This window comes from Oncorhynchus keta, chromosome 17 (assembly GCF_023373465.1).
Source record: "Oncorhynchus keta strain PuntledgeMale-10-30-2019 chromosome 17, Oket_V2, whole genome shotgun sequence".
NCBI classification, from domain to species: domain Eukaryota; kingdom Metazoa; phylum Chordata; class Actinopteri; order Salmoniformes; family Salmonidae; genus Oncorhynchus; species Oncorhynchus keta.
This window is the reverse complement of record NC_068437.1, coordinates 8,381,969-8,406,991: the sequence shown is the minus strand read 5'-3', so window position 1 is coordinate 8,406,991 and position 25,023 is coordinate 8,381,969. Positions and strand designations below refer to the sequence as shown.

The 25,023-nt window shown below is 42.8% G+C and overlaps 2 protein-coding genes across 4 annotated transcripts in view; both read left to right on the top strand.

The window, feature by feature from the left end:
* The window catches only part of coro2bb (coronin, actin binding protein, 2Bb), a 45,554-nt gene extending 42,827 nt beyond the window's left edge, over nt 1-2,727 (top strand). For all 3 annotated transcript variants that reach the window (XM_052465393.1, XM_035790538.2, XM_035790537.2), the window contains 3 exons: nt 473-563; nt 688-821; nt 1,136-2,727. In XM_052465393.1, the coding sequence (XP_052321353.1) occupies nt 473-563; nt 688-821; nt 1,136-1,267 (357 nt within the window). In that variant the 3' untranslated portion in view covers nt 1,268-2,727. The remainder of the gene's footprint in view (nt 1-472; nt 564-687; nt 822-1,135) is intronic.
* A 4,156-nt stretch (nt 2,728-6,883) lies between these two features.
* nox5 (NADPH oxidase, EF-hand calcium binding domain 5) lies at nt 6,884-24,793 on the top strand. Its single transcript, XM_035790535.2, has 17 exons — nt 6,884-7,333; nt 10,352-10,515; nt 10,833-10,983; nt 11,279-11,489; nt 11,850-12,090; nt 12,375-12,528; nt 15,553-15,725; nt 17,526-17,708; nt 18,043-18,175; nt 19,414-19,556; nt 19,696-19,881; nt 20,696-20,740; nt 20,958-21,082; nt 21,383-21,467; nt 21,669-21,768; nt 22,027-22,193; nt 22,481-24,793. Exons 1-17 carry the CDS (start codon nt 7,042-7,044, stop codon nt 22,610-22,612), a joined length of 2,685 nt encoding a protein of 894 aa, XP_035646428.1. The 5' UTR covers nt 6,884-7,041; the 3' UTR covers nt 22,613-24,793.
* The last annotated feature ends 230 nt before the right edge of the window (nt 24,794-25,023 follow it).

Sequence of the window (25,023 nt, the reverse complement as noted above, 5' to 3'; positions counted from 1 at the left end):
GTGTGTGTGTGTGTGTGTGTGCGAGAGAAAGAGAGATGGTACAAATGTGCTTCATTGGTCAAGAAGGCCTCTAGCCTTTGGGACCTGGGTTCAAATCCTGAGGACCTGGGTTCAAATCCTAAGAGTCCACAAAAAGTAATATTACAGAAACTGTGTTAGGGTACTCAACACTGAATGCGTCAGCATAGTAAATCAAGTGATAACAAATGTTGTCCTTCCTGGAAAAAAAGGGAGTTGTCTGAGTCGCTGAGATACTGTATGATATTGGCCATTAATGCTACGTTAGTGTGGAATATTACCCAGGACAGAAGCTAGCTGAAATGTAATCCTCTCACCATATGGGTTATGCTTGGCTTATCTCCCTTATCATACCACCTAGGTGCTTTCTAGACTAGCACAAGGCAATGCAGCAGCATTCATTTTCTGCTTTGGGTGCTATAGGAATGATTAATATTGTCTTGTGGTTTTGCAGTCCGAGACATACCAGGAGGACATCTACCCTATGACAGCAGGCACAGAACCAGCCCTCACTGCAGATGAGTGGCTGAGTGGGATGGACAGAGGTGAGTAGTGCAATACTGCAAAATGGCATACACATGTAACTAATGTTTTTATGAATACTGATACAAACATACAATTATGCAAACCTGGTGAGCATCATCCAAGTGTGTGTGTGTGTGTGCGCAGAGCCAGTGTTGATGTCCCTAAAGGCTGGATACAAGCGGCCCTGCCAGAAGGCCTTCAAGGCCCCTGTGAGGGAGAGGAAGACCATGGTGATGAATGGCCTGCTGGAGAGTATTCCACCCAAGACAGAGAACGAGGTGAAACCAATTGATGTGTTGTTGTGTATATGACAGCGGTATGTCCCTGCTCACTCTCAGAAGCATTACCACGTCTTGAACAACATAGATAGCACACTGCACAACCATAGGCACTGTCTTGCCAATGCAAGATGCCTTTACCATGACCTTCTGTGTGTGTGTGTGTGTGTGTGTGTGTGTGTGTGTGTGTGTGTGTGTGTGTGTGTGTGTGTGTGTGTGTGTGTGTGTGTGTGTGTGTGTGTGTGTGTGTGTGTGTGTGTGTGTGTGTGTGTGTGTGTGTGTGTGTGTGTGTGTGTGTCATTCCTCTCTCCCAGCTCATGCGGACGTTCTTCAGGCAGCAAGATGAGCTAAAGAGGTTGAGAGAGGAGCTGGTGCAGAAAGACGTTAGACTCCAACAGCTGGAGCTGGAGCTCAACAACCTGCGGAACAACTCCAACAAACTGTGACCTTTGACCTGGCTGACCCCTGACCTCCCCACTCTGACCTCCTGCCCACTCAGGGAGAGAGACCACTGGTGGCCGACTCCCTTCCCTTCTTCCCGAAGTGTGCACCCCGGGTGGAAACTGCCTCTGTCTAGTCCATGCGGGTCCAGTGAGTGAGCTCGTGCTCACTTCTGGGAGAAGGGTAAGGAATCGGAAGGCAACCTCTGTCACACTGTGTCCCTCACCCTGAGAGCGGGTCACCAAGCCCTGAACACTGCCAAATATATACCCAGCACCACCCTACCTGGCTGCACCTCTTCATCCCTTCTCCATGTTCCAAAGAACTTCACCTCCTTCAGCAACAGAACCTTAGTATGTCCCCATTCAGCCGAAGCACCAAGACCAACTGTGGTAGATAGCTCTGCTTAGAATTTACTCAAGTTGACAGGATCAGTTATGTGGGGAGTGAAGCCATTGTTTCCCTTTAACTTCAAGCAGGCTCTGTCCTCAAGACATGAAATGTCATGTCTTGCGACTTGAAGGCCCTTGAATATGAGGACTTGTGAGGACTGTAGTGCATAGCAGGGGTATTGCAGGTGTATTGCTGGGTTGAGCATGTGTAGTCTGTAGTCTCTGCAGTGGTCCTATCGGAGGATGGGGAAAGAGATGAGGCAATAGAGTGGTAACCAAGCCTATTCAAACAGATGGCTTGTCTAGTACTATTCATCCCATAGATTATTCATCCTATTACTTATGATGAATCTGTCATAGAGGCTCATCATATTTTCACTTCATAGTTACATTTTGCCATTAAATGAACATTCTGACTAAAAAATAAATAAATACATGAGCGCCATGTTAGATGAAAGGCAAAAACAGACTTTAAAGCCATATTGGGTGGCAAATCTTTGCTGACATGGTAGCAGGTTGACCACAACACGAACATGACTGAGGCTTTCCCAAGGTTGAAGGGACCCCTGAGGGATGTGTGTGTGCCCCTCGACCACTGAGGGACCATGTCCTCGCAGACGTCTGTATGAAGTCGGTAGAGATGCTCGCAATTCACGTTGGCCACACGTAGCTACTGCGTGACCACTCTGTGGTCATGTGTGACTACCGATCAGAGGTAACTAGCAACGGCAAACACTTATCATTTGACTGTATAATACAGTACGCCCGTAACCGGCATCGATACTGGTATATTTATATTGTAGTACATGATGATAGAACGATAGGAGAGAGTATTTATTGCAAGTAAAACAAATAATGTCATGTACGGAGAGAAAAATGACAGGGTAAGTGTATTAAGGATATAGCCATAGGCAGCAGTGGGTTTAGTAAGATACCCAAGGTAAATGTATGACTGCTAGAGGATGTTATTTCTTAATGACTGTAACATAATATCATAAATATGTCTTCCTGAAGTTGCCCCTCTCCCTAAATAAATGCATTGACACCATGACAAGGACTGTTCAGTACGTTGACATTTGTGGTTGAATCTGTGTACAGCTTAGTGGTATGCATCATTGGAACTGCGCAAAGCAAACATGCTGCAGAGAAAAAAAATGATATTAACAGTCCGTTCTAGAGAAGCACTGGAATTCTATATTCTGCCGTGTCCACGTCTTCTTTTGTTACAACACAAAGGTGCACCATGAAAACAAGGTCAAAGGAACCACGCTTCTACATGGAGTCTCCACTAGGTGGAGCCCTTTCCCCAACTGCAGTACTCTTCATGCCACATGATAGGGTGTATTATCTCTCTAATTCAATTACCAGTAGTTTAAAAAAAGGGGTGGTGATATATAAATACCCAATAGCAGCTGTTCCACCTCATCCACTTGGCTCAAGGGTTTTTGTCTCTACTTCTGAAGTGGTTATTTTGACAGCATCAATGGAACCTATTCCATTAATGGACATAGTGTCGTCTGAATGTATTCCTGACAAGGACATTTTTATAGATATCATTGAACAACCAGTTATATACACTATGTATACAAAGGTATGTGGACACTTTTAAATTAGTGGATTCAGTCATTTCAGCCACACCTGTTGCTGACAGGTGTATAAAATCTCCACAGATCTCCACAGATTGCATGGCTGTGTGGCTTTACTGAAGAGCTCAGTGACTTTCAATGTGGCACCGTCAAAGGTCGTCAAATTTCTGCCCTGCTAGAGCTGCCCTGGTCAGCTGTAAGTGCTGTTATTGTGAAGTGGAAACATCTAGGAGCAACAACAGCTCAGCCACGAAGTGGGAGGCCACACAAACTCACATAACGAGAGCTGAAGCGCATCGTGTGTAATAATCGTCTATCCTCGGTTACAACACTCACAACCGAGTTCAAAACTGCCTCTGGAAACAACATCAGCACAAGAACTGTTCATTGGAAGCTTCATGAAATGTGTTTCCATGGCCGAGCAGCCGCACACAAGTCTAATATCACCATGCGCAATGCCAAGAATCGGTTGGAGTGGTGTAAAGCTCGCCTTGGACTCTGGAGCAGTGGAAAACATGTTCTCTGGAGTAATGAATCACGCGTCACCATCTGGTAGTCCGACAGACCAATCTGGGTTGGAGGATGCCAGAAGAACGTTACTTGCCCGTGTCAAGTATAGTGTCAACTGTAAAGTTTGGTGGAGGAGGTATAATGGTCTGGGACTGTTTTTCATGGTTCGGTTTCAGCCCCTTAGTTCCAGTGAAGGGACAAATTAATGCTACAGCCAGTGGTAACCCGTCATCCAGGGCAGGTGGGGCAGAGCTCGACTTGTTTTGTTAAATATACACACAGTACCAGTCAAAAGTATGGACACACCTACTCATTCAAGGGTATTTCTTTTTTCTCTACATTATAGAATCATAGTGAATACATTAAAACTATTAAATAACACACATGGAATCATGTAGTAACCAATAAAAGTGTTAAACCAATCAAAATAGATTTTAGATTCTTCAAAGTAGCCACCCTTTGCCTTGACGACAGCTTTGCACACTCTTGGCATTCTCTCAACCAGCTTCATGAGGTAGTCACCTGGAATGCATTTCAATTATCAGGTGTGACTTGTTAAAATTTAATTTGTGGAATTTCTTTCCTTAACACCTTTGATCCAATCGAACAGCTCAAATAAGCAAAGACAAATTGCAGTTTATCATTACTTAAAGATTACTTAAAGGTCAGTCAATCTGGAATATTACACAAACTTTCAAAGATCTTCAAGTGCAGTTGCAACAACCATCAAGTACTATGATAAAACTGGCTCTCAAGACGACTGCCACAGGAAAGGAAGACCCCAGAGTTACCTCTGCTGCAGAGAATAAGTTAATTAGAGTTAATTGCACATCAGATTGCAGCCCTGTCTGGGTGAATTAGGCATTCATGGTCGAATTGCTGCAAAGAAACCACTACTAAAAGACACCAATAATAAGAAGAGAATTTCTTGGGAAGAGAAACACGAGCAATGGACATTAGACAAGACATTTAAATGTTCCCCGTAAACCGCTCGAGTGATGCTTTACCAGTATGCTTAGGGTCATTGTCCTGCTGGAAGGTGAACCTCCGTCCCAGTCTCACATCTCTGGAAGACTGAAACAGGTTTCCCTCAAGAATTTGCCTGTATTTAGCGCCATCCACCAGTTTCCCAGTCCCTGCCGATGAAAAACATCCCCACAGCATGATGCTGCCACCACCATGCTTCACTGTTTGGATGGTGTTCTCGGGGTGATTAGAAGAGTTGGGTTTGTGCCAGACATAGCGTTTTCCTTGATAGCCAAAAAGCAACATTTTAGTCTCATCAGACCAGAGTATCTTCTTCCATATGTTTGGGGAGTCTCCCACGTGTTTTTTGGCAAATACCAAACGGGTTTGCTTATTTTTTTCTTTAAGCAATGGCATTTTTTCTGGCCACTATTCCGTAAAGCCCACCTCTGTGGAGTGTATGGCTTAAAGTGGTCCTATGGACAGATACTCCCATATCCACTGTGGAGCTTTGCAGCTCCTTCAGGGTTATCTTTGGTCTCTTTGTTGCCTCTCCAATTAATGCCCTCCTTGCCTGGTCCATGAGTTTTGGTGGTGCTCCGTGGGATGTTCAAAGTTTCAGATACTTTTTTATAACCCAACCTGATCTGTACTTCTCCACAACGTTGTCCCTGACCTGTTTAGAGAGCTCCTTGGTCTTCATGGTGCTGCTTGCTTGGTGGTGCCCCTTGCTTAGAGGTGCTTCAGACTCTGAGCCCTTTCAGAATAGGTGTATGTATCTAATTATGGGACTTCTGAAGGTAACTGGTTGCACCAGGTCTTATTAACAGGCTACATAGCAAAGGGGGTGAATACATCTGCACACACACTTTTCAGTTTTTTAATTTTTAATTTCTTGAAACAAGTTTTTTTTTTTCATTTCACTTGGACTAGTTTGTGTATTTACGTTATATGAAATTCAAATAAAAATATATTTAAATTACAGGTTGTAATGCTACAAAATAGGAAAAACACCAAGGGTGATGAATACTTTTGCAAGGCACTGTACAGTATACAGCATTCTAGGTACATAAGTGGACATTATAAAGCTCCATATCTTTTCAAATAAAACAATGGCCAGTTTGGGTCTCAGTTGTATGCACATTTTTGTGGGCATTAGTTTTGTGGTTGTGCTCAGTAGTGGTGGTCAGTAATTGTGTGGTTGTGGTTCAGTAGTTGTGGTCAGTAGTTGCCTTGGCTGCCTCACCTTCTTCATCATTTTTGCCGACACTACCACATATGCTCCTCTGTGTCTGTGAGTATCCATAGTAATGGATCTGTTAGAGCTGCTCAAAGATGAGACAAGAGCTGTGTTTTTCTAACCTTTATTTAACTATGCAAGTCAGTTAAGAACAAATTCTTACGACACTGGGCCAATTGTGCGCCGCCCTATGGGATTCCCAATCACGGCCGGATGTGATGCAGCCTGGATTCAAACCAGGGACTGCAGTGACGCCTCTTGCACTGAGATGCAGTGCCTTTTGTCTGACGTGTTGAGGGAGTGGTCAAAACGGCAGTTGTTTGTCAAAAGTTGGGTAAAAACGTGTTAACGCAGTTACTAAAACAGCTGTATCGTTACATCCGTAGATGTTTCACAAACAGATTTGAATAGTAGAGAAGTAGACAAGTATATCATACCCTCTAAGTCGTTGGGGAAGGGGTAAAAATGTCAGGTGTTTACAAAAAGTTACAGAAAATGTTGAAGCGGTTACTAAGACGACTGTAACTTTTTATCGGAATTCTTCCAACCTCAGATTTGAATAGCCGAGAAGAAGACAGAGATTTCATACGCTTCAACTTTGTCTCTCAGTTGTGGCAAAGTGGTCAAGGTAGTTGATTTGTGTCCAAAGTTGTATTGTTGCATTTACAGTCAATTGAATTTTGGAAGTGACGATGTCACTATGGGGCCTTTCAGAATCTTGAGGAAATGTCATAAAAATGAATGAACAGATATCAGACAGTTTTATCCGACCACACTATTCCAGACCGATCTTCGTGTTTTAATGTTTGAATTACTTTTCTAACTTAATAAACGGTGTACGAGGAGCTGCATTCCAAATAATAATAAGAAAAAGAAGTATGACAAATATTCCTAATGGGACGTTTTCTTCGCAAGTCCCATTAATAACCAAGTCAGAAATCATTCCTACAATATCTAAAGTGTGGCTAGTAATAAAACCACGTGAGTAATAAGTAATTGAAGTATGACCAATAACGGTAGAATGTTGCTTCACAATCACACTAGGCACAGTATGTAAAAACCCGCATGCATGTTGATACCGAGATATGAGGGCAACACACTGCTATTACACAACGTTATATCTAAGCGTTGATGCCTGTACTGAAAGCTGCTCAGCGGGGAGTGGGCTGTCAGACACAGCTGCTGGGTATCAGGGCTCACTGCTGCCTGTCTCTGTCCCCTCCACCATCACTACAATAAGCCAGGCTGCCAACCAGGGAGTTTGGGTTTGGACGAGTGAAGAAAAATATCAATGCTTGAGAAAGGTGCATCTTGAAAGCATTGACCAGCTCAGAAAATTGGACATAGGCTTCTGCGTCAATACTATCTGTTTTGTAGGTAAGCACAACTTCTTATGCAAGGATTGGATGATTATGACTGGTGAAGGTATAAAGACAGGTAATACTATGCTTTCCCGTCAATACAGGCTTATACGATTTTAAGCAGTGTTTTTTAGAACGATGTTGATTTAGTCTAACACTCCAGTGATTAACATCTGATTTAGTTCAGAATGGTTTTTTTTGTTGGTTTTTTTAAATGACACCTTATTGCCAAAAGGAACTTGGAGATATAATAGGCCTTGCCAATAAAAACGTTTGTGTTACAGTGAACATTTTTAAGATGATCATCAAAATATATGATGGTATGTATTATGCAATCTTAGAACGGTTGCTGTATATCTTCTGGCCAAACAAATACTGTATACAAAGTCCCTCCTCCTATTCCATCAGGTTCATTCCATTTGATTTCAATAACTTTTAGACCACAACACTTTTGATTTCACACAAAAGTTGTCAGAAAGTTAGTTTTTGGACCTGAATGCCAAAACATTTAGGAGATTGTCAAACATTTAGAGTGTTGTCAAACAATTTTATATAATTTCTTGAAAAAAACATTTTTTTTATAAACATTTTGAAATTCTTTAACCTTTAATGGTAAACTCCTATAAAATGCGTGCATATGTTGTAGCTTAGTATCTATTTGACATAATATGAGGTGCTTGTGTTGTGCCCTCCATCGGTTGAGCCATAGCATACTTGAATACAGGGTGGTTGGCATTTCAATCATAGAAAAATAATTCATAGAATGAACATATCCCAAATTGAATAGAAATTTTGACTTCCAAATATTACCACAAAGATGGCCACAGGTCAACCCACCGTTGAATGTCAACTGAAATTGGAAGTCTATTCTATTATCTATATTTCTATGATTTCATGGCAGATTACAGTATAATTTCCAATTGATATTTCCATTCAAATCAACATTTTCAAATGTGTGGAACTCCAACCATCTTTGTGCTACCATATTAAAGTAGAAATTTCAAATGTATTGAAATGTTAGTACATTTATCAACTAAAACATGACACCCACCCTGTATTCAAGAGCATGCTGTGTCTCAACCGATGGTGGGCACAATACAAACATGATGATGTAAAATAGGGTCTCGGTGTCACTCTGCTACCGTGGAATTGCACTCACCTGTCTTTCACCATTCTATGTATCAGATGTCAGGACACTCTAGGCCTCAACTCGTGACAATCCAACCTTAAAACTCTTCAACATTAGCAAAGCTTATTATTATTTTAACTAACCGCCAAAGGTTTCCCCATTCATCTGTGACATTACTCTCAGTAGGAAACATGACAATGTAACAGATGTCTCACCGTTCTCATTGTTCAATTGATAGTTGTATCAGCTTCATATCCACCCAACGTCTGTAATGATGCATGTTTACGTCATTCAGAATGACTATACAATCTTGATACTCAGAAGCATAATTTGCTCTTTAGCCACCATGCTTTTAGCCAATGGGGCTATCCACATTTTCTTAGTCTCTGGTGCTATTAGCCTTTCCATTTTCACATAACTACCTGTACTCCGAAAAGCTCTGTATTAAAACTTTTACTTCGACCAGATCCCGGGAGTCAAGTCTACTTTTTACCTTTACAAAGTCAACTTGCTACTGCAAATGACCATCTGCAGTGTGTTGTAAAGAAGTGGGATTCATTCAACTCCACAACAGAGGTAAGTGGTTTACTTATGACCAGGATGCAAGTCGTTAATTAGAGGCTCTGACATCCCCCTGGCAACCTCAGTCACGCTGTACTCTTTCTAGAGCTGTACTCTTTCTATAGAGCCATGTCTCACGAATGATTACCCTTTTCACATTACTGCGCTGACCTCAACCAAACTGAGCTGACTTGGAAATGTTCTTTCACATTGGTCTTGTTCGACGTTGCAGCCAACAGTGCGGGCGGCTGCCGACGGACTGATCTGCAAAAAACCTTGCATTGTAAATAACTACTCAATATTATTTGTAGGTCAGTCAGTCACAATTTACCCGTGATGCATTTAAGCGATAAGGCCCAAGGGGGTGTGGTGTGTGGCCAATATACCATGGCTTAGGGCTGTTCTTATGCATGACGAAACGCCTGGATACAGGCCTTAGCCATTGGATATTGGCCATATACCACAAATCCCCAAGGTGCCTTATTGCTATTATAAACTGGTTGCCAATGTAATTAGAGCAGTACAAATACATGTTTTGTCATCCCAGTGGTATACGGTCGGATAACCCACGGCTGTCAGCCAATCAGCATTCAGGGATCGAACCACCCGGTTTATAATATGGTTTTGATCCTCTTCAACCCGGCCATTGTCTTTAAAGGGGGGAGGCTATACAGACACGTCTGGTGTGCAAATTGATGATGTTTGTCATGCAGGGAGAGTCATGTGGAGACGAAGCTGGGACTTGGGATTGTGCAGAATCTTTACATTTTTATCGGAGTAATTGTTGAAAGTCACTGCAATAAATGGGCTTTAGCCATCACCCTGGCCGGATATTGGCTACACTATCTAGCTACTTCCCTCGCCTTACTGAGGCAAGCAGGAGCTAAAGGACACTGCCCCATGATGTGCAATGTAGACTATCACAGTGACATCCAGATGGTTACTCCCAGTATTACAAGTTATTTCTCATGTAGGCTGTTGTCCTGCTCTAAATAAAATCAAGTGGGATGCAACAAATTGGAGATGGTGTCTAAATCCAGATGAAGACCAATACTACAAGTTATTTCACCCATCGAAGTAAACATCACGTTCTTTAACAAGTCGTAATTAGCACCATGCTGCTCTTGCCAGCTAGCCATCATAAAATAGCTGTGAATGGCACATAAGCACCACTGGATCAGGACAACTGACTGAACTGAGTTCATTTTTCTTCACACTCAACTCTCAGCTGTGCGACATACTTCATCAATTTGGACAACAGGCGTGTCCACGTACCCTCTCCCTCTTTAAAGCTCCCTTTTTGCCATGGCCTTATGTAGGTTATTTCGTGTGTTGACATTACAGCAGGTGTGGTGGTGAGTGTAGAAGGCTACCATCCCAGCAGCACCATGAGTCTGGATGAGGATGCACGCTGGCTGGAGTGGGTCACCAAGCAGTTTGAGAGCATCGCGGGAGAAGACAAAGAAATTGACCTGGAGGAGTTCAAAACGGCCCTCAAGGTCAAGGAGGTGAGTCAGGGCTCAAGGGTCAACTGATTTGTCATTGTCCCCAAACTTTTTGGGGGAGGTTCTATGTATTTTGTTGGTCATTTCTTTTGTGACAAATAAGCTCAAATAGGGCCGGGGTAGGATGGGTAGGGGGTACAGTGCAATAACGCCAAATACGTGAAGGTTCACATACAGAGCCGACCAAAAATGAACAGTCTCAATGTCTGACTTCCACTTACTCTAAGTGATTGTGCTTCACAGATTATGTACGGTATGTGAGTTTTACTGACTTTGTCCATAGAAGTCAGTGCTGTGTGATTCTGTGTGTGTTTCTGCAGTCTTTCTTTGCGGAGCGGTTCTTTGCGCTATTTGATTCTGACGGTAGCAAAACCATCAGTCTGGATGAGCTGCTGGAGGCTCTGGACCTGCTGATCCATGGCAGCGAGACGGACAAGCTCCGCTTCCTCTTCCAGGTCTATGACGTCGATGGTATGTGTTTAGCCTAGTGCCAGATCTGTTTGTGCAGTCTTGACAATTGCCAGTGACCAGGAGTTGGCATGACGACACACATAGATCTGTGACGAAGCTTGCAAGTGTTACTTGTGAAGACAAAATGTGTGCATTATCCACCATTAAAACACACAGTGAAATAAAACATCTACACTTTTTTTGATATATGCATTGTCTCACCTTTAGGACGTGCAGTTTATTGCGTCCAACTTAGCTGCCTATATTTTCATCACCTTGCAACAGACTATTGACAAGGATTTCTCTTGGCCTGCAGGCAGTGGCTCGATTGACCCAGACGAGCTGCGCACAGTGCTCAAGTCGTGCCTGCGCGAGAGCGCCATCTCCCTGCCAGAGGAGAAGCTGGACGACCTGACCCTGGCTCTGTTCGAGTCGGCTGACAAGGACAACAGCGGCTCCATCACCTTCGAGGAGCTCAAGGCCGAGCTGGAGAACTTCCCCGAGGTTATGGAGAACCTCACCATCAGGTCTCACGGCACAGCTAACATGTTTAAACACGGGGGCCGGTTTCCCAGACACAAATGAAGCCCAGCCCTGGACTAAAAAGTTTAAGAATATGCTTCCTTTTTGTCAGGGAACAGGCCCAGAATGTATCAAAAATGCCAAATATAAGGAAGGCTCACACGTCCGTACACGCATACGATTTTGCCTTGTGACATTTTATGTAGTCCAGTGTCTGTTCTCCAACTCTGTATCTCAGCGACATAGTCAATATGTCCCCAAAGAATGATCTTTACCGCTGACGAAGTGCCTAGATCCTAGATCAGCACTCCTATTCTGAAACTCTTTGTAAATATGGGCCCTCCTCCATTTCCTCCACCACCTAGCGCTGCCAACTGGCTGAAGCCTCCCGGCCTGGAGCAGAAGAAGGGGCGGCATACCCCTCGCTACCTGACGCCGGCGTACTGGCACAACAACAGCCGGAAGCTCCTCTTTCTGTGCGCCTACACTTGCCTCAACCTGCTGCTGTTCATCACCGCCATGCTGAAGAACGTAGAGGGGGGATTCTGGTACATGGTGGCCAAGGGCTGCGGCCAGTGCCTCAACTTTAACTGTACCTTTGTCATGGTGAGGGAGTTAGTGGGGAAGTGGGGGAGGGAGGGGGTGAATGTGGTTTGGTGGATAGAGATGAAGAGATATTCAGCAACTCTCGGTAAGGACAATGAATGTTTGCTTCATACGTCGACCTTTTAAACCAGCACGTTTTCGGCGAAGGCCTTCATAATGGTATTGGTGTTAAGAGGTAGACATCGACATGCAGCTGTGACATTTCCCTAGACTTTCTGCATTGACTGTGTCTGTGTATCCGTGTATGTGTGTGTGTATACGTGTTTACATATGAATGCGTGTAGGTGCTAATGCTGCGCCGCTGTTTGACCTGGCTGCGGGCCACTTGGGTGGTGAGGGTGCTGCCTCTGGACCAGAACATCCTGCTGCATCAGATGGTGGGCTACGCCATTGTCACCTTCTCCACCGTGCACACCACTGCCCACTTCATGAACTTTGGTACGAAGGAACACACACGCTCTAAACCACAAACACTCACATGTTATACACCTTCCCTCTCCCAGATGCAGTGAACCAGTCCAAAAAACATTTTTAAGCCTTGAGACAATTGTTTGATGAGCTTTAATAAAAGGCCCCAGAAATGTTCCATGTGCACAAAAAGCTTAATTCTCTCAAATTGTGTGCACAAATTTGTTAACATCCCTGTTATTGAGCATTTCTCCTTTGCCAAGATAATCCATCTACCTGACAGGTGTGGCATATCAAGAAGCTGATTAAACAGCATGATCATTACACAGGTGCACCTTGTGCTGGGGACAATAAAAGGTCACTCTAAAACGTGCAGTTTTGTCACACAACACAATGCCACAGATATCTCAAGTTTTGAGAGAGTGTGCAAGACCAACCACACGGACAGCTGATGAAACTATGGCTTTGCAAATCTGCAGAATTTCTGCACAAACTGTCAAAAATTGTCTGTGCTCGTCATCCTCAACAAGGTCTTGACCTGACTGCAGTTTGGCATCGTAACAGACTTCAGTGGGCAAATGCACACCTTCAATGTTTATTGGCACGCTGGAGAAGTGTACCCTTCACGGATGAATCCTGGTTTCAACTGTACGGGCAGATGGCAGACAGCATGTATTGCGTCGTGTGGGTGAGCGGTTTGCTGATGTCAACCTTGTGAACAGAGTGCCCCATGGTGGCGGTGGGGTTGTGGTATGGGCAGGCATAAGTTACGGACAATGAACACTATTGCATTTTATCGATGTCAATTTGGATGCACAGAGATACCGTGGTGAGATCTTGAGGCTCATTGTGGTGCCATTCATCCGCCGCTATCACCTCATGTTTCAGCATGATCCTGGAACCTGAAAATGTTCTAGATCTGCCACTTACCAAGCGTGTCACCATTTGAGCATGTTTGGGATGCTCTGGATCTACGTGTACGACAGCGTCTTCCAGTTTCCGCAAATATCCATAAACTTCGCACAGTCATTGAAGAGGAGTGGAATAACATTCAACAGGCCACAATCAACAGCATGATCAACTCTATGTGAAGGAGATTTGTTACGCTGCATGAGGCAAATGGTGGTCACACCAGATGCTGACTGTTTTTTATTATCCACGCCCCTACTTTTTTTAAGGTATCTGTGACCAACAGATGCATATCTGCATTCCCAGTCGTGTAAATCCATAAATTAGGGCCTATGTATTTATTTCAATTGACTGATTTCCTTATATGAACTGTAACTCAATAAAATCTTTGAAATTGCTTCATGTTGCATTTTTGGGGGGCGTTCAGTGTAGTATATACAGTACCAGTCAAAAGTTTGCACACACCTACTCATTCAAGGGGTTTTCTTTATTTCTTACTATTTTCTACATCGTAGAATAACCGGTGGAAATCTGTCCTTTGGTCCGACGATTTTTGGTTCTAACCGCCGTGTCTTTGTGAGACACAGAGGAGGTGAATGGATGATCTACGCATGTGTGGTTCCCACCGTGAAGCATGGAGGAGGTGTGATGGTGTGGGGGTGCTTTGCTGGTGACACTGTCAGTGATTAGAATTCAAGGCACACTTAACCAGCATGGCTACGACAGCATTCTGCAGTGAAAAGCCATCCCATCTGGTTTGCGCTTAGTGGAACTATCATTTGTTTTTCAACAGAACAAAGACCCAACACACCTCCAGGCTGTATAAGGGCTATTTGACCAAGGAGAGTGATGGAGTGCTGCATCAGGTGACCTGGCCTCCACAATCAACCGACCTCAACCCAATTGAGATGGTTTGGGATGAGTTGGACTGCAGAGTGAAGGAAAAGCAGTCAACAAATGCTCAGCATATGTGGGAACTCCTTCGAAACTGTTGGAAAGGCATTCCAGGTGAATCTGATTGAGAGAATGCAAACCTGTCATCAAGGCAAAGGGTGGCTACTTTGAAGAATCTAAAATATAAAATATATTTTGATTTGTTTAACACTTTTTTGTTTACTGCATGATTCCATATGTGTTATTTAATAGTTTTGATGTCTTCACTATCATTCTACAATGTAGAAAATAGTAAAGATAAAGAATGAGTAGGTGGGTCCAAACTTTTGACTGGTACTATATTTTGGCTATAATTAGAATGCCAAATGTGTTTAATAAGACTGAGTACACATCAATGTTTCCCTTATCAATACTTATTACCTCACCTAAACACATATTTTGTCTATAGATGGGTTGGCTGACAAAGTCACGAAAACGAATCATGCTTTGTTATGATTTTGAACGGTCAGATAGCTAGCAACAATTACAAGAAGATGCCATGTGGGAAAATCGTAGGTGGCTCGTTTACGCTAGTTGTATCTTGTTCTTGATACCATGTCTTGTTTTGGGGTGTTTTGACTTATTTCATGTCAACACTAAATAATATGGCTCAAATTCATTAGCTAGGTAACCAACAACAGTAATTATGTATTTGTGCATTGTGCAAATGTATTTATGTTTTCAATAAACATTTGGAGACAAGATATAGTTTACATGTTGTCAACAATCTAAGCCAACCCCATCTGTTTTGCCCCATAGTTGCGCACGTGATGGTTTTGTTGCTAAACACCCAACCCATTTATTGGTTTCAATTTAATGTTTTGATATTTGCATCCCTGAATGATGTCTCTAGACTGGAGGGTACACCAGATGAGGCTGGTGGGAGGACCGATAGTGGGCCGTGCTCATTTTAATGCCGGAATGGAATTAATGGAATGGTCATTTGTTTGATGTGTTTGACACTGTTCCATTTATTCCATTCCAGCGATTACAATGAGCCCGTCCTCCTATAGCTCCTCCCCCCAGCCTCCTCTGTGGTACACATAACAGCATGTTTATGTTTAGACTGATCTTGCCCTTGGTCTACGGTGGTGCTGTATTGTGGCTTTCGACTGATCGATCACATTTATTTATAAACCTCTTTTTACATCAGCAGTTTCCCACAAAGTGTTTTTACAGTAACATGGTCTGATCCTTTGTTTCCTCCTTCAGTACACCTATCTCAGAACAGCAGCTACAGCCTGTGGGAGCACCTTTTCACGACTCGGCCAGGGATTGGCTGGGTGCAGGGCTCTGCATCCCTTACCGGCATGGTGCTACAGATCATGATCTGTCTAATGGTGGTCTGTTCCAGCACCTTTGTCCGCCGCAGCGGACATTTTGAGGTACAGTTGACAATCTAGCTAGTAATTTAGCAGGCGCTCATATACAAACTTTGAAGTTGTATGAGTCTTATGTACGGGATACGCATGGTATACACCAGGGTTCCCCAACAAATCAGCTCCAATTTATTAACATTTTGTGAATCTGTTCCCAAGTATTCCCACGCATATGAGAGACACGTGATCGCATACATACAGTGCATTCGGAAAGTATTCAAGCCCATTGACTTTTTCCACATTTTATTACTTTACAGCCTTATTCTAAAATGGATGAATCTACACACAATACCCCAATAATGACAGAGCAAAAACAGGTTTTTAGACATCAAAACCCCGGAAATATCACATTTAAATAAGTATTCAGACCCTTTACTCAGTACTTTGTTGAAGCACCTTTGACAGTGATTACAGCCTCAAGTCTTCTTGGGTATGACGCTACTAGCTTGGCACACCTGTGTTTGGGGAGTTTCTCCCATTCTTCTCTGCATATCCTCTCAAGTTCTGTGGGGTTGGATGGGGAGCATAGCTGCACAACTATTTTCAGGTCTCTCCATAGATGTCAGATCGTGTTCAAGTCTGGGATCTGGCTGGGCCACTCAAGGACATTCAGAGACTTGTCCCAAAGCCACTCCTGCGTGGTCTTGGCTGTGTGCTTAGGGTTATTGTCCTGTTGGAAGGTGAACCTTCACCCCAGCCTGAGGTTCTGAGTGCTCTGGAGCAGGTTTTCATCAAGGATCTCTCTGTACTTTGCTCCATTCATCTTTCCCTCAATCCTAACTAGTCTCCCAGTGGCTAAAAAAACATCCCCACCGCATGATGCCGCCACCACCATGCTTCACCATAGGGACGGTGCCAGGTTTCTTCCAGACGTGACGCTTGGCATTAAGGCCAAATAGTTCAATCTTTGTTTCATCAGACAAGAGACTCTTGTTTCTCATGGTCTGAGAGTCTTCAGGTGCCTTTTGGCAAACTCCAAGCGGGCTATCATGTGCCTTTTACTGAGGAGTGGCTTCCGTCTGGCCACTCTACTATAAAGGCCTGATTGGTGGAGTGCTGCAGAGAGGGTTGTCCTTCTGGAAGATTCTCCCATCTCCATAGAGAAGCCCTGGAGCTCTGTCAGAGTGACCATAGGGTTCTTGGTCCCCCGATTGCACAGTTTGGCCAGGCGTCCAGCTCTAGGAAGAGCTGGGTGGTTCCAAACTTCTTATATTTCAGAATGATGGAGGCCACTGTGTTCATGGTGACCTTCAATGCTGCAGACATTTTTTGGTACCTTTTCCCAGATCTGTGCCTCGACACGATCCTGTCTCGGAGCTCTACGGACAATTCCTACAACTTCATGGCTTGGTTTTTTCTATGACAAGCAATGTCAATCGTGGGACCTTATATAGACAGGTGTGTGCCTTTCCAAATCGTGTCAAATCAAATTAATTTACCACAGGTGGACTCAAGTTGTAGAAACATCTTAAGGATGATCAATGGAAACAGGATGCACCTGAGCTAAATTTCGAGTTTCATAGCAAAGGGCCTGAATACTTATGTAAATAAGGTATTTCTGTTTTTATTTGTAATACAGTACATTTGCAAAAATGTCTACACGTTTTTATTTTTTTGTTATTTGTCCGTTCTCTTTATCGAATATTAGGTTTTGGTTGAAGATCTGATAGCATTCACTATCACAAATATGTACAAATAGAGAAAATCAGAAAGGGGTGAAATACTTTTTCATGGCACTGTACATTCACGTACACGAGCTCCCTCCATCGCTACACCCAAACACTCAAATGTTTTACATTTCCCCAGGTGTTCTACTGGTCCCACCTGTCCTATGTGTGGGTGTGGGCTTTGCTGGTGGTGCACTGTGCCAACTTCTGGAAGTGGTTTGTGGTGCCTGGTGTGATCTTCCTGCTGGAGAAACTGGTGGGCGTTGCTGTTTCTCACATGGGAAGCCTCTACATCGTGGAGGTCAACCTGTTGCCATCTAAGGTGCCCATCTGGATGTTATACCAATAGCGATCACTTTTCTTAAAGAGGACATCAATTCACTTTTGTGTTTTTCAACATCTCGCTATTGTGTATTGACACCTGCTCAACACGTAGTGAAGTTTGACTACACCTCTGCTGTTGAAATATTAGATCATAATATGATACATCTTATTCCAACCTACCAACCCTACTATAAGGCGAGAAAAGTCAACTAGCATTGTGGACAGAGTGTAGATGGCTCTGTTAGCCTAGTAGTTCATGTCTTCATTTTTGTTCAGAGACCATTTTTTGTTTCCCCCCCTTGAGAGTGTTGAAAAATGTCTGTTACTTGCAGGTGACCCATCTGGTAATCAAGCGGCCCCAGTTTTTCCACTTCAAACCAGGGGACTATGTTTACATCAACATTCCAGACATCGCAAAGTATGAGTGGCATCCTTTCACCATCAGCAGTGCCCCAGAGCAGCCAGGTTTTTATTTTCATTTCACCTTTTAGCAGGGAGTCCCATTTGAGACCAAAACAAATATACAAGATCACAAAACATACTTAATAAGAGAGACAATCACATTCCTCGAAAAAAAGAGGTTCCTAATCAACCATTTGAATTGCCCGAGAGGCACCCAGTACATATAGTTGCAGGGAACTCTGTAGATTGTTAGCCACCCCTGAAACCGAGTATGTTAACTCATACAGTCTAAATTATGTTAGGTATGGCGGAAGTGTCACAGCTTTCTTCTGTTGAAGGAGAGGCGGACCAAAACGCAGCGTGGTTATTTTGATACATCTTTAATAAAGATGAAAATAGAACAATATACAAAAACAAGAAACGTGAAAAACTGAAAACAGCCCTATCTGGTGTAACAAACACAAAGACAGGAACAATCACCCACAAAACCCAACACCAAACAGGCTACCTAAATATGGTTCCCAATCAGAGACAATGACTAACACCTGCCTCTGATTGAGAACCATATCAGGCCCAAACACAGAAACAGACAAACAAGACATCCAACATAGAATGCCCACTCAGATCACACCCTGACCAAACAAAACATAGAACATACAAAGCAAACTATGGTCAGGGTGTGACAGGAAGTTTATGTAAGAGAGCTTTGTAAATAAAAAGAGAGCATTGAGTCGATCTACGTATTCAAAGAGGGTCAGCCTACTTTCTGGTAAAGAATGTAATGATGTGTACTGAACCTGTCGCCCGTAATAAAGCACAGTGCGCTATGATAAACTGCGTCCAATAGCTTCAATATAGTGGCAGATGCATTCATACATTGGTACACTCAGTTTGTCTAAAAACTGGGTTACATCCAGTTCCCCACTCTCTCTAAACTAGAATGTAATACAAAATGTAACTTTATTGTTCATTAGTTAGAACGGGAATGTATCTTCTGCCGTTCCTAACGCCCACAAGTCAGCCTCAGAGGATGGAGAGCAATTGTACATGGGATCAGACACCAGCAGCTTTCCATCTGCCAGTTCTTTTCCATTCCCATTTTTCTGTGTCCCAGCCCGGGGCTTGAACAAGCAAACTTCCATCTGCTGGTCTGCCTCTCTAACCTCTAGGCAACTTCTGCCTCCAAATTAAACTAAACTTACAAACGTATACACATGGTCCAGTTGCAGCTTTGACATCCATGAACATTTCCATACAACTCAATGGAGTGTGTCTGCGCTTGCACATCCCTTTCTGAAAAGATACTCTGTGGTTGCATATCCGCTCCATGGGCCAGTGGACCAATCGTCTGTATGAGTACTTCAGGCAGCCAGACAGCCAGGTGGTCAGCACCAAGAGACTGAGCGCCAGCCTGAAGGACAGACGGCACCAGACGAGGGCCCAGGTTCTCTACCTTCTTTTTCGCCCACTACTTATAATTCTCTCTGTTAGCAATACAATTCTACATACACAAAGTCAAAACCATACAATTAAGTAGGACCCTGGAATATGGGAGTGGGCTAAATCGTTAGATTTTCTTGCAGGAGGAGCTGTTTAAATGTGCGAACTGCAACGGGACGGTGGCCTCCAACGAGGACGATGCCATCGAGCTAACCCTGTATCGACAAAACGGGTGTAGATCAGGACCATGCCCAGGACCAGGGCCACAGGGGCCCAAACCAGACCAGCAGAACCAAGCAGAGAGAGGAGAAGGCCCCCCGCTCAGAGAGGTATGATCTGGGCCCCTTATAAGATATGCAACATAGAATAAAGATATTTATCGTACAAAAGAGCCTAAACTCTGAGTGATGTTTCAAATGTTTACTCAGCGAAGATGTACAACTGAATGCATATATTCAATAGAGTGCAGTGTCAACTTATACCCTTAGCTCTTACCCCCTCACTTTCCACAAAGATGTAATTCCGTACTTTTCCATCACCCAGGATTTCTCCGTGCTCCTATGTCCATATCACAGGACATTATCATTCAGGAGAAGCCTTGAGTTAATGGGACGACGCATTCCTACAGTCCACTGCAATCCACCAAATAATGACACTTCTCATACACAAAGAGCTTGAACCTAACACTACTTTCAGTCTCTGAGGATCTATTCATACTAAGAGGATATAATGATATGAAAGAGTAAAGATATAAAACAGTCATTTGCAATCTATCGCCCATATTCATAAAGCATCTCAGGGCAGGAGTTCTGATCTAGGATCAGTTTTGCCTTTAAGATCATAATGAATTAGATGATATGGAAAGGAGGGGGCCTGAACCTAGATCAGCACTCCTACTCTGAGAGGCTTTAAGAATACGAGCCCAGGTCCCCCATGTCCACATCATTTTTATTTATTTTGATCTAAAAGACAAAACTGTTCCAATATCAGCACTTTTACACTAAGACGCTTTAGGAATGTGGGCCCTGGTCTGACAGTACAGGAGTTTGGGTCACTGGGTCACTGTTGTAATGCATTATGATAACATCTTATTACTTATTTTAAAACTGACGATTCATCCGTTTTTCCTCCCGACCAACATAGACCACAGCCAAGCTTAGTGAAAACCACAGGTTCTGCAACGTCAAAGTGAGTTTGACTTCAACCTGCTCCTGTAACAGTTAATTGTTGATAATGTACACAGGCATACATAACATATTACTAACCCTATTTTAAGACATTATAAAAGGCTTCTAACAAGTTATGAAGCATTATACCATCAAGGTGATATGTCATTCTCTTATTAGCTATCCAGACGTTCACATTAGGTTTGAATGTACTCTGTGTCTGTATCTCTGTCTGCCAGTGCTTCGTGGATGGGCCCTATGGGACTCCGACGAGACAGATCTTTGCCTCTGAACACGCGGTGTTAATCGGTGCCGGTATCGGGATCACACCTTTCGCCTCCATCTTACAGAGCATCATGTACCAGTAAGTACATGCTAGGTTGCCCTGGAATGGAAACACCGAGAATTTAGAAGCACTAACCGTCTTACAGTATACATCAAATGAAATTACCCAAGTAACCCGAGCTATGGTGCAAGCTATAATCCTACAATGATGATTATGGAGCCAATGTCTACGTTAGTTAAAGCTTAGCCCAATACTATGTTTATTAATAACTAAAAATGTTCCTACATATTCTGCTGTAAGTCAATTTCCTTACAACTTTGGTTGGTGTGGGCATTAAAGTTTTGAGTTTTGCATTTTTACTTCTGATTTCTATTTCAGCTATCGCATGAGGAAACAGAACTGTCCCAACTGCAGCTACTCGTGGTGTGAGAACATCAAGGACAGTGAGATGAAACTGAGGAAGGCAAGACCCACTGCAGATGACAGATGCCCATTGGGCCTGAAAGCTTGAAGTTATTAGCCTGGTCCCAAATCTGTTAGTGCAGTCTTGCATACTCCTGTGGCCAAGTAAAGCAAGACATCATGAACAGATCTGGGACCAGGCTAAAAAAATATTAGTTATAGTAAACATTTGTTAAACACTCGGTTTGTGGTTCTCCTACAGGTTGACTTTATCTGGATCAACAGAGACCAGAAATCATTTGAGTGGTTTGTGAGCCTCCTGACCAAACTGGAGATGGATCAGGCTGACGAAGAGCCAGAGGGTAAGTGAGAGGAGGAAAGAAAGATACAGAGATGGAGGGAGGACAAAGAAAGGAAGAGCAAGATCTTCTGTGAGAGAAACACCACTGTGTGTTTGGCGTCAAATCTAACGTTTGTTCCACTCCTGTGTTTCTCTGTGTAAGGCACATGTGTAAATGCCTTTTGCTTAAGTTATCTATCTTATTACTGTTTTCACTGTAAAGTGGTTGCAATTTTAAACGCACTTTAAATAAAGTTTGATTCGATTTTTGAACCCTCAGGCCGCTTCTTGGAGATGCACATGTACATGACCTCTGCCCTCAGCAAGAATGACATGAAGGCCATCGGCCTGCAGATGGCACTAGACCTCCTGGCCAAGAAGGAAAAGAGGGATTCCATCACTGGCCTTCGCACCCGCACACAGCCAGGGAGGCCAGAGTGGGGGAAGGTATGGATGTCAAACTGTATCTCTGTATCTATCTGTACCTGTCCATTATAAAGCTCATAGAGCATTGTTCAGCTAGTCTTGAAGAGATGCACCATTTCTAAATCGTTATGGGGTGCCTCTGCTTTATTTCGTTGTTGGCTATAAGGGCCCTGAGTTTTTCCCTGGTCAGGTTAGGTGGTCAGGAAAAACCTGCAATGAGTCGTGATTCGTTGACATGCAAGCTTGTGGGTCCTGTCCAACCCCCGTACATTGAAAATGTCCTCTTCTTTCACGTGTATCAACCGCAGGTGTTCCAGAAAGTGGCAGAGGAGAAGAAAGGGAAGGTTCATGTGTTCTACTGTGGAGCCCCTGCACTGGCTAAACTCATCAAGGCCCAGTGTGAGCACTTTGGATTCAACTTCTACAAGGAGAACTTTTGAGGACTGGCCAACATTTTTCCTGACTGACATCAGCACCCTCAACTAAATCCACACACCTATGTGCTGATCTATGTCAACAGTTTCTGTACCATACAGGCTGGTTGTCCACAAGCACTATCTCGTGCTAAATCCGCACTATGCCGTTACCAACCCAAGTATGTGAAACCGACAATCAATATGCTGCTAACGTCTTTGCTTCTTCCACTGTCCCTGTCCCCTTACTGGGCTCGAACCAGTGGTCCTCTGAATTCAAACACACCGCCCTCCTTGAAAACATACCAACTAGTTGTGCTATAAAAAAGGATCCGATAGGACCATTGGCGTGCCTGCCCTTAATGCTTGCCTTGGTCAAGAAGTATAAAGTGGGCCTTTATACTGTATATTCTATCACATTTAGCATTCAAATGGATCTACCAAAACATATTCCGAAGCACAAATACTAAATGGCAGACATTGTGACAGAGAATGAAGTTATGTTCACACCGTACACTTACATAGTTAATAGTTTTATGTACCTTTTAACTATGTGTTGTTGCCAATGGATCTGATGTCTTTTTTTTTAACTAGACAAGTCAGTTAAGAACAAATTCTTATTTACAATGACAGCCTACCCCAAACAACACTGGGCCAATTGCGCGCCGCCCAAACCATGGCCAGTTGTGATACAGCCTGGGATTGAACCAGGGTCTGTAGTGAGTTCTCTAGCACTGAGATGCAGTGCCTTAGACCACTACGCCACTTGGGAGCAGTGCTTGTATTGGATGTATTATAGTAGATATATTTGAAGTTTCTGCTTAAATCTTCATGGAAGGTTGTTAAAGATACAAAATACAGCATAATATGCACCTTGGTGGAAGGGTTAAATGGGTAAGCCTAAGTAATGTAGTGATTGTTCTGCATCCTGGGTAAGACCAGAAGATGTCCATTATTATAGGAAATTTAGAACATATCAAAACTAACATTACAATTTTATAAAACGTATAGCTATTCTAAGTTATGTAACTAAAGTGCCTTCAGAAAGTATTCACACCCCTTGACCTTTTCCACGTTTTCTTTTATTACAGCCTGAATTTAAAATAGATACAATTTAGATTTTGTTTTTGTCACTGCCCTACACAAATGTATTAAAAATGAAAAGCTGAAATATCTTCAACCCCTTTGTCACGGCAAACCTAAATACATTCAGGAGTAAAAATGTGCTTAACAAGTCACATAATAAGTTGCATGGACTCTCTGTGTGCAATAATAGTGTTTCACATGATTTTTGAATGACTCATCTCTGTACCCCACAAATACAATTATCTGTAAGGTCCCTCAGTCGAGCAGTGAATTTCAAACATAGATTCAACCACAAAGACAAGGGAGGTTTTCCAATGCCTCGCAAAGAAGGGCACCTATTGGTAGATGGGTAAAAATATAAAAAGCAGACATTGAGTATGCCTTTGAGCATGGTGAAGTTATTAATTACACTTTGGATGGTGTATCAATACACCCAGTCACTACAAAGATACAAGTGTCCCTCCTAACTCAGGGACTTCACCATGAGGCTAATGTTGACTTTAAAACAGTTAGAGTTTAATGGCTGTGATAGAACAAAACTGAAGAGGATGGATCAACAACATTGTAGTTACTCCACAATACTAACCTAATTGACAGAGTAAAAAGAAGGAAGCATGTAAAACAAGGCACTAAAGTAATACTGTAAACAATGTGGAAAACTAATTAACTTTTTATCCTGAAGGTCTTATGTTTAGGGCAAATCCAATACAACAGATTACTGTGTATCACTCTCCATATTTTCAAGCATAGTGGTGGCTGCATCATGTTATGGGTATGCTTGCAATCGTTAAGGCCTGGGGACTTTTTCAGGATAAAGAAATAGAGGAAAGCCTGGTTCATTCTGCTTTCTAAAAGATACTGGGAGACAAATTCACCTTTCAGCAGGACAATAACTTAAAACACAAGGTTAAATATACACTGGAGTTGCTTACCATGACAACATTGAATGTTCCTTGATTGGCCTAGTTACGGTGCAACCAACTTGACAGAGCTTGAATAATTTCTAAAAGAATATTGTGCAAATATTGTACAATCCAGGTGTGCAATGCTCTTGGAGGCTTACCCATAAAAACTCACTGCTGTAATCTCTCCTAAAGGTGATTCTAACATCAGGGTCAGCGTGTTGAATAATTATCTAGTAAAAATATTTCGTGATTTTTTAAATTATTTTGTATTACTTTTTTACAAATGTTAGTATTTTTTCTTCCACTTTGACATTGGAGTATTTTGAATAAATTGTTGACCAAAAATAATAATAATTTCAATTTTAATCACACTTTGTAACACAACCAAATGTGGACGTACAGGGGTGTGACTACTTTCTGAAGGCACTGTATGTAATTTACATCATG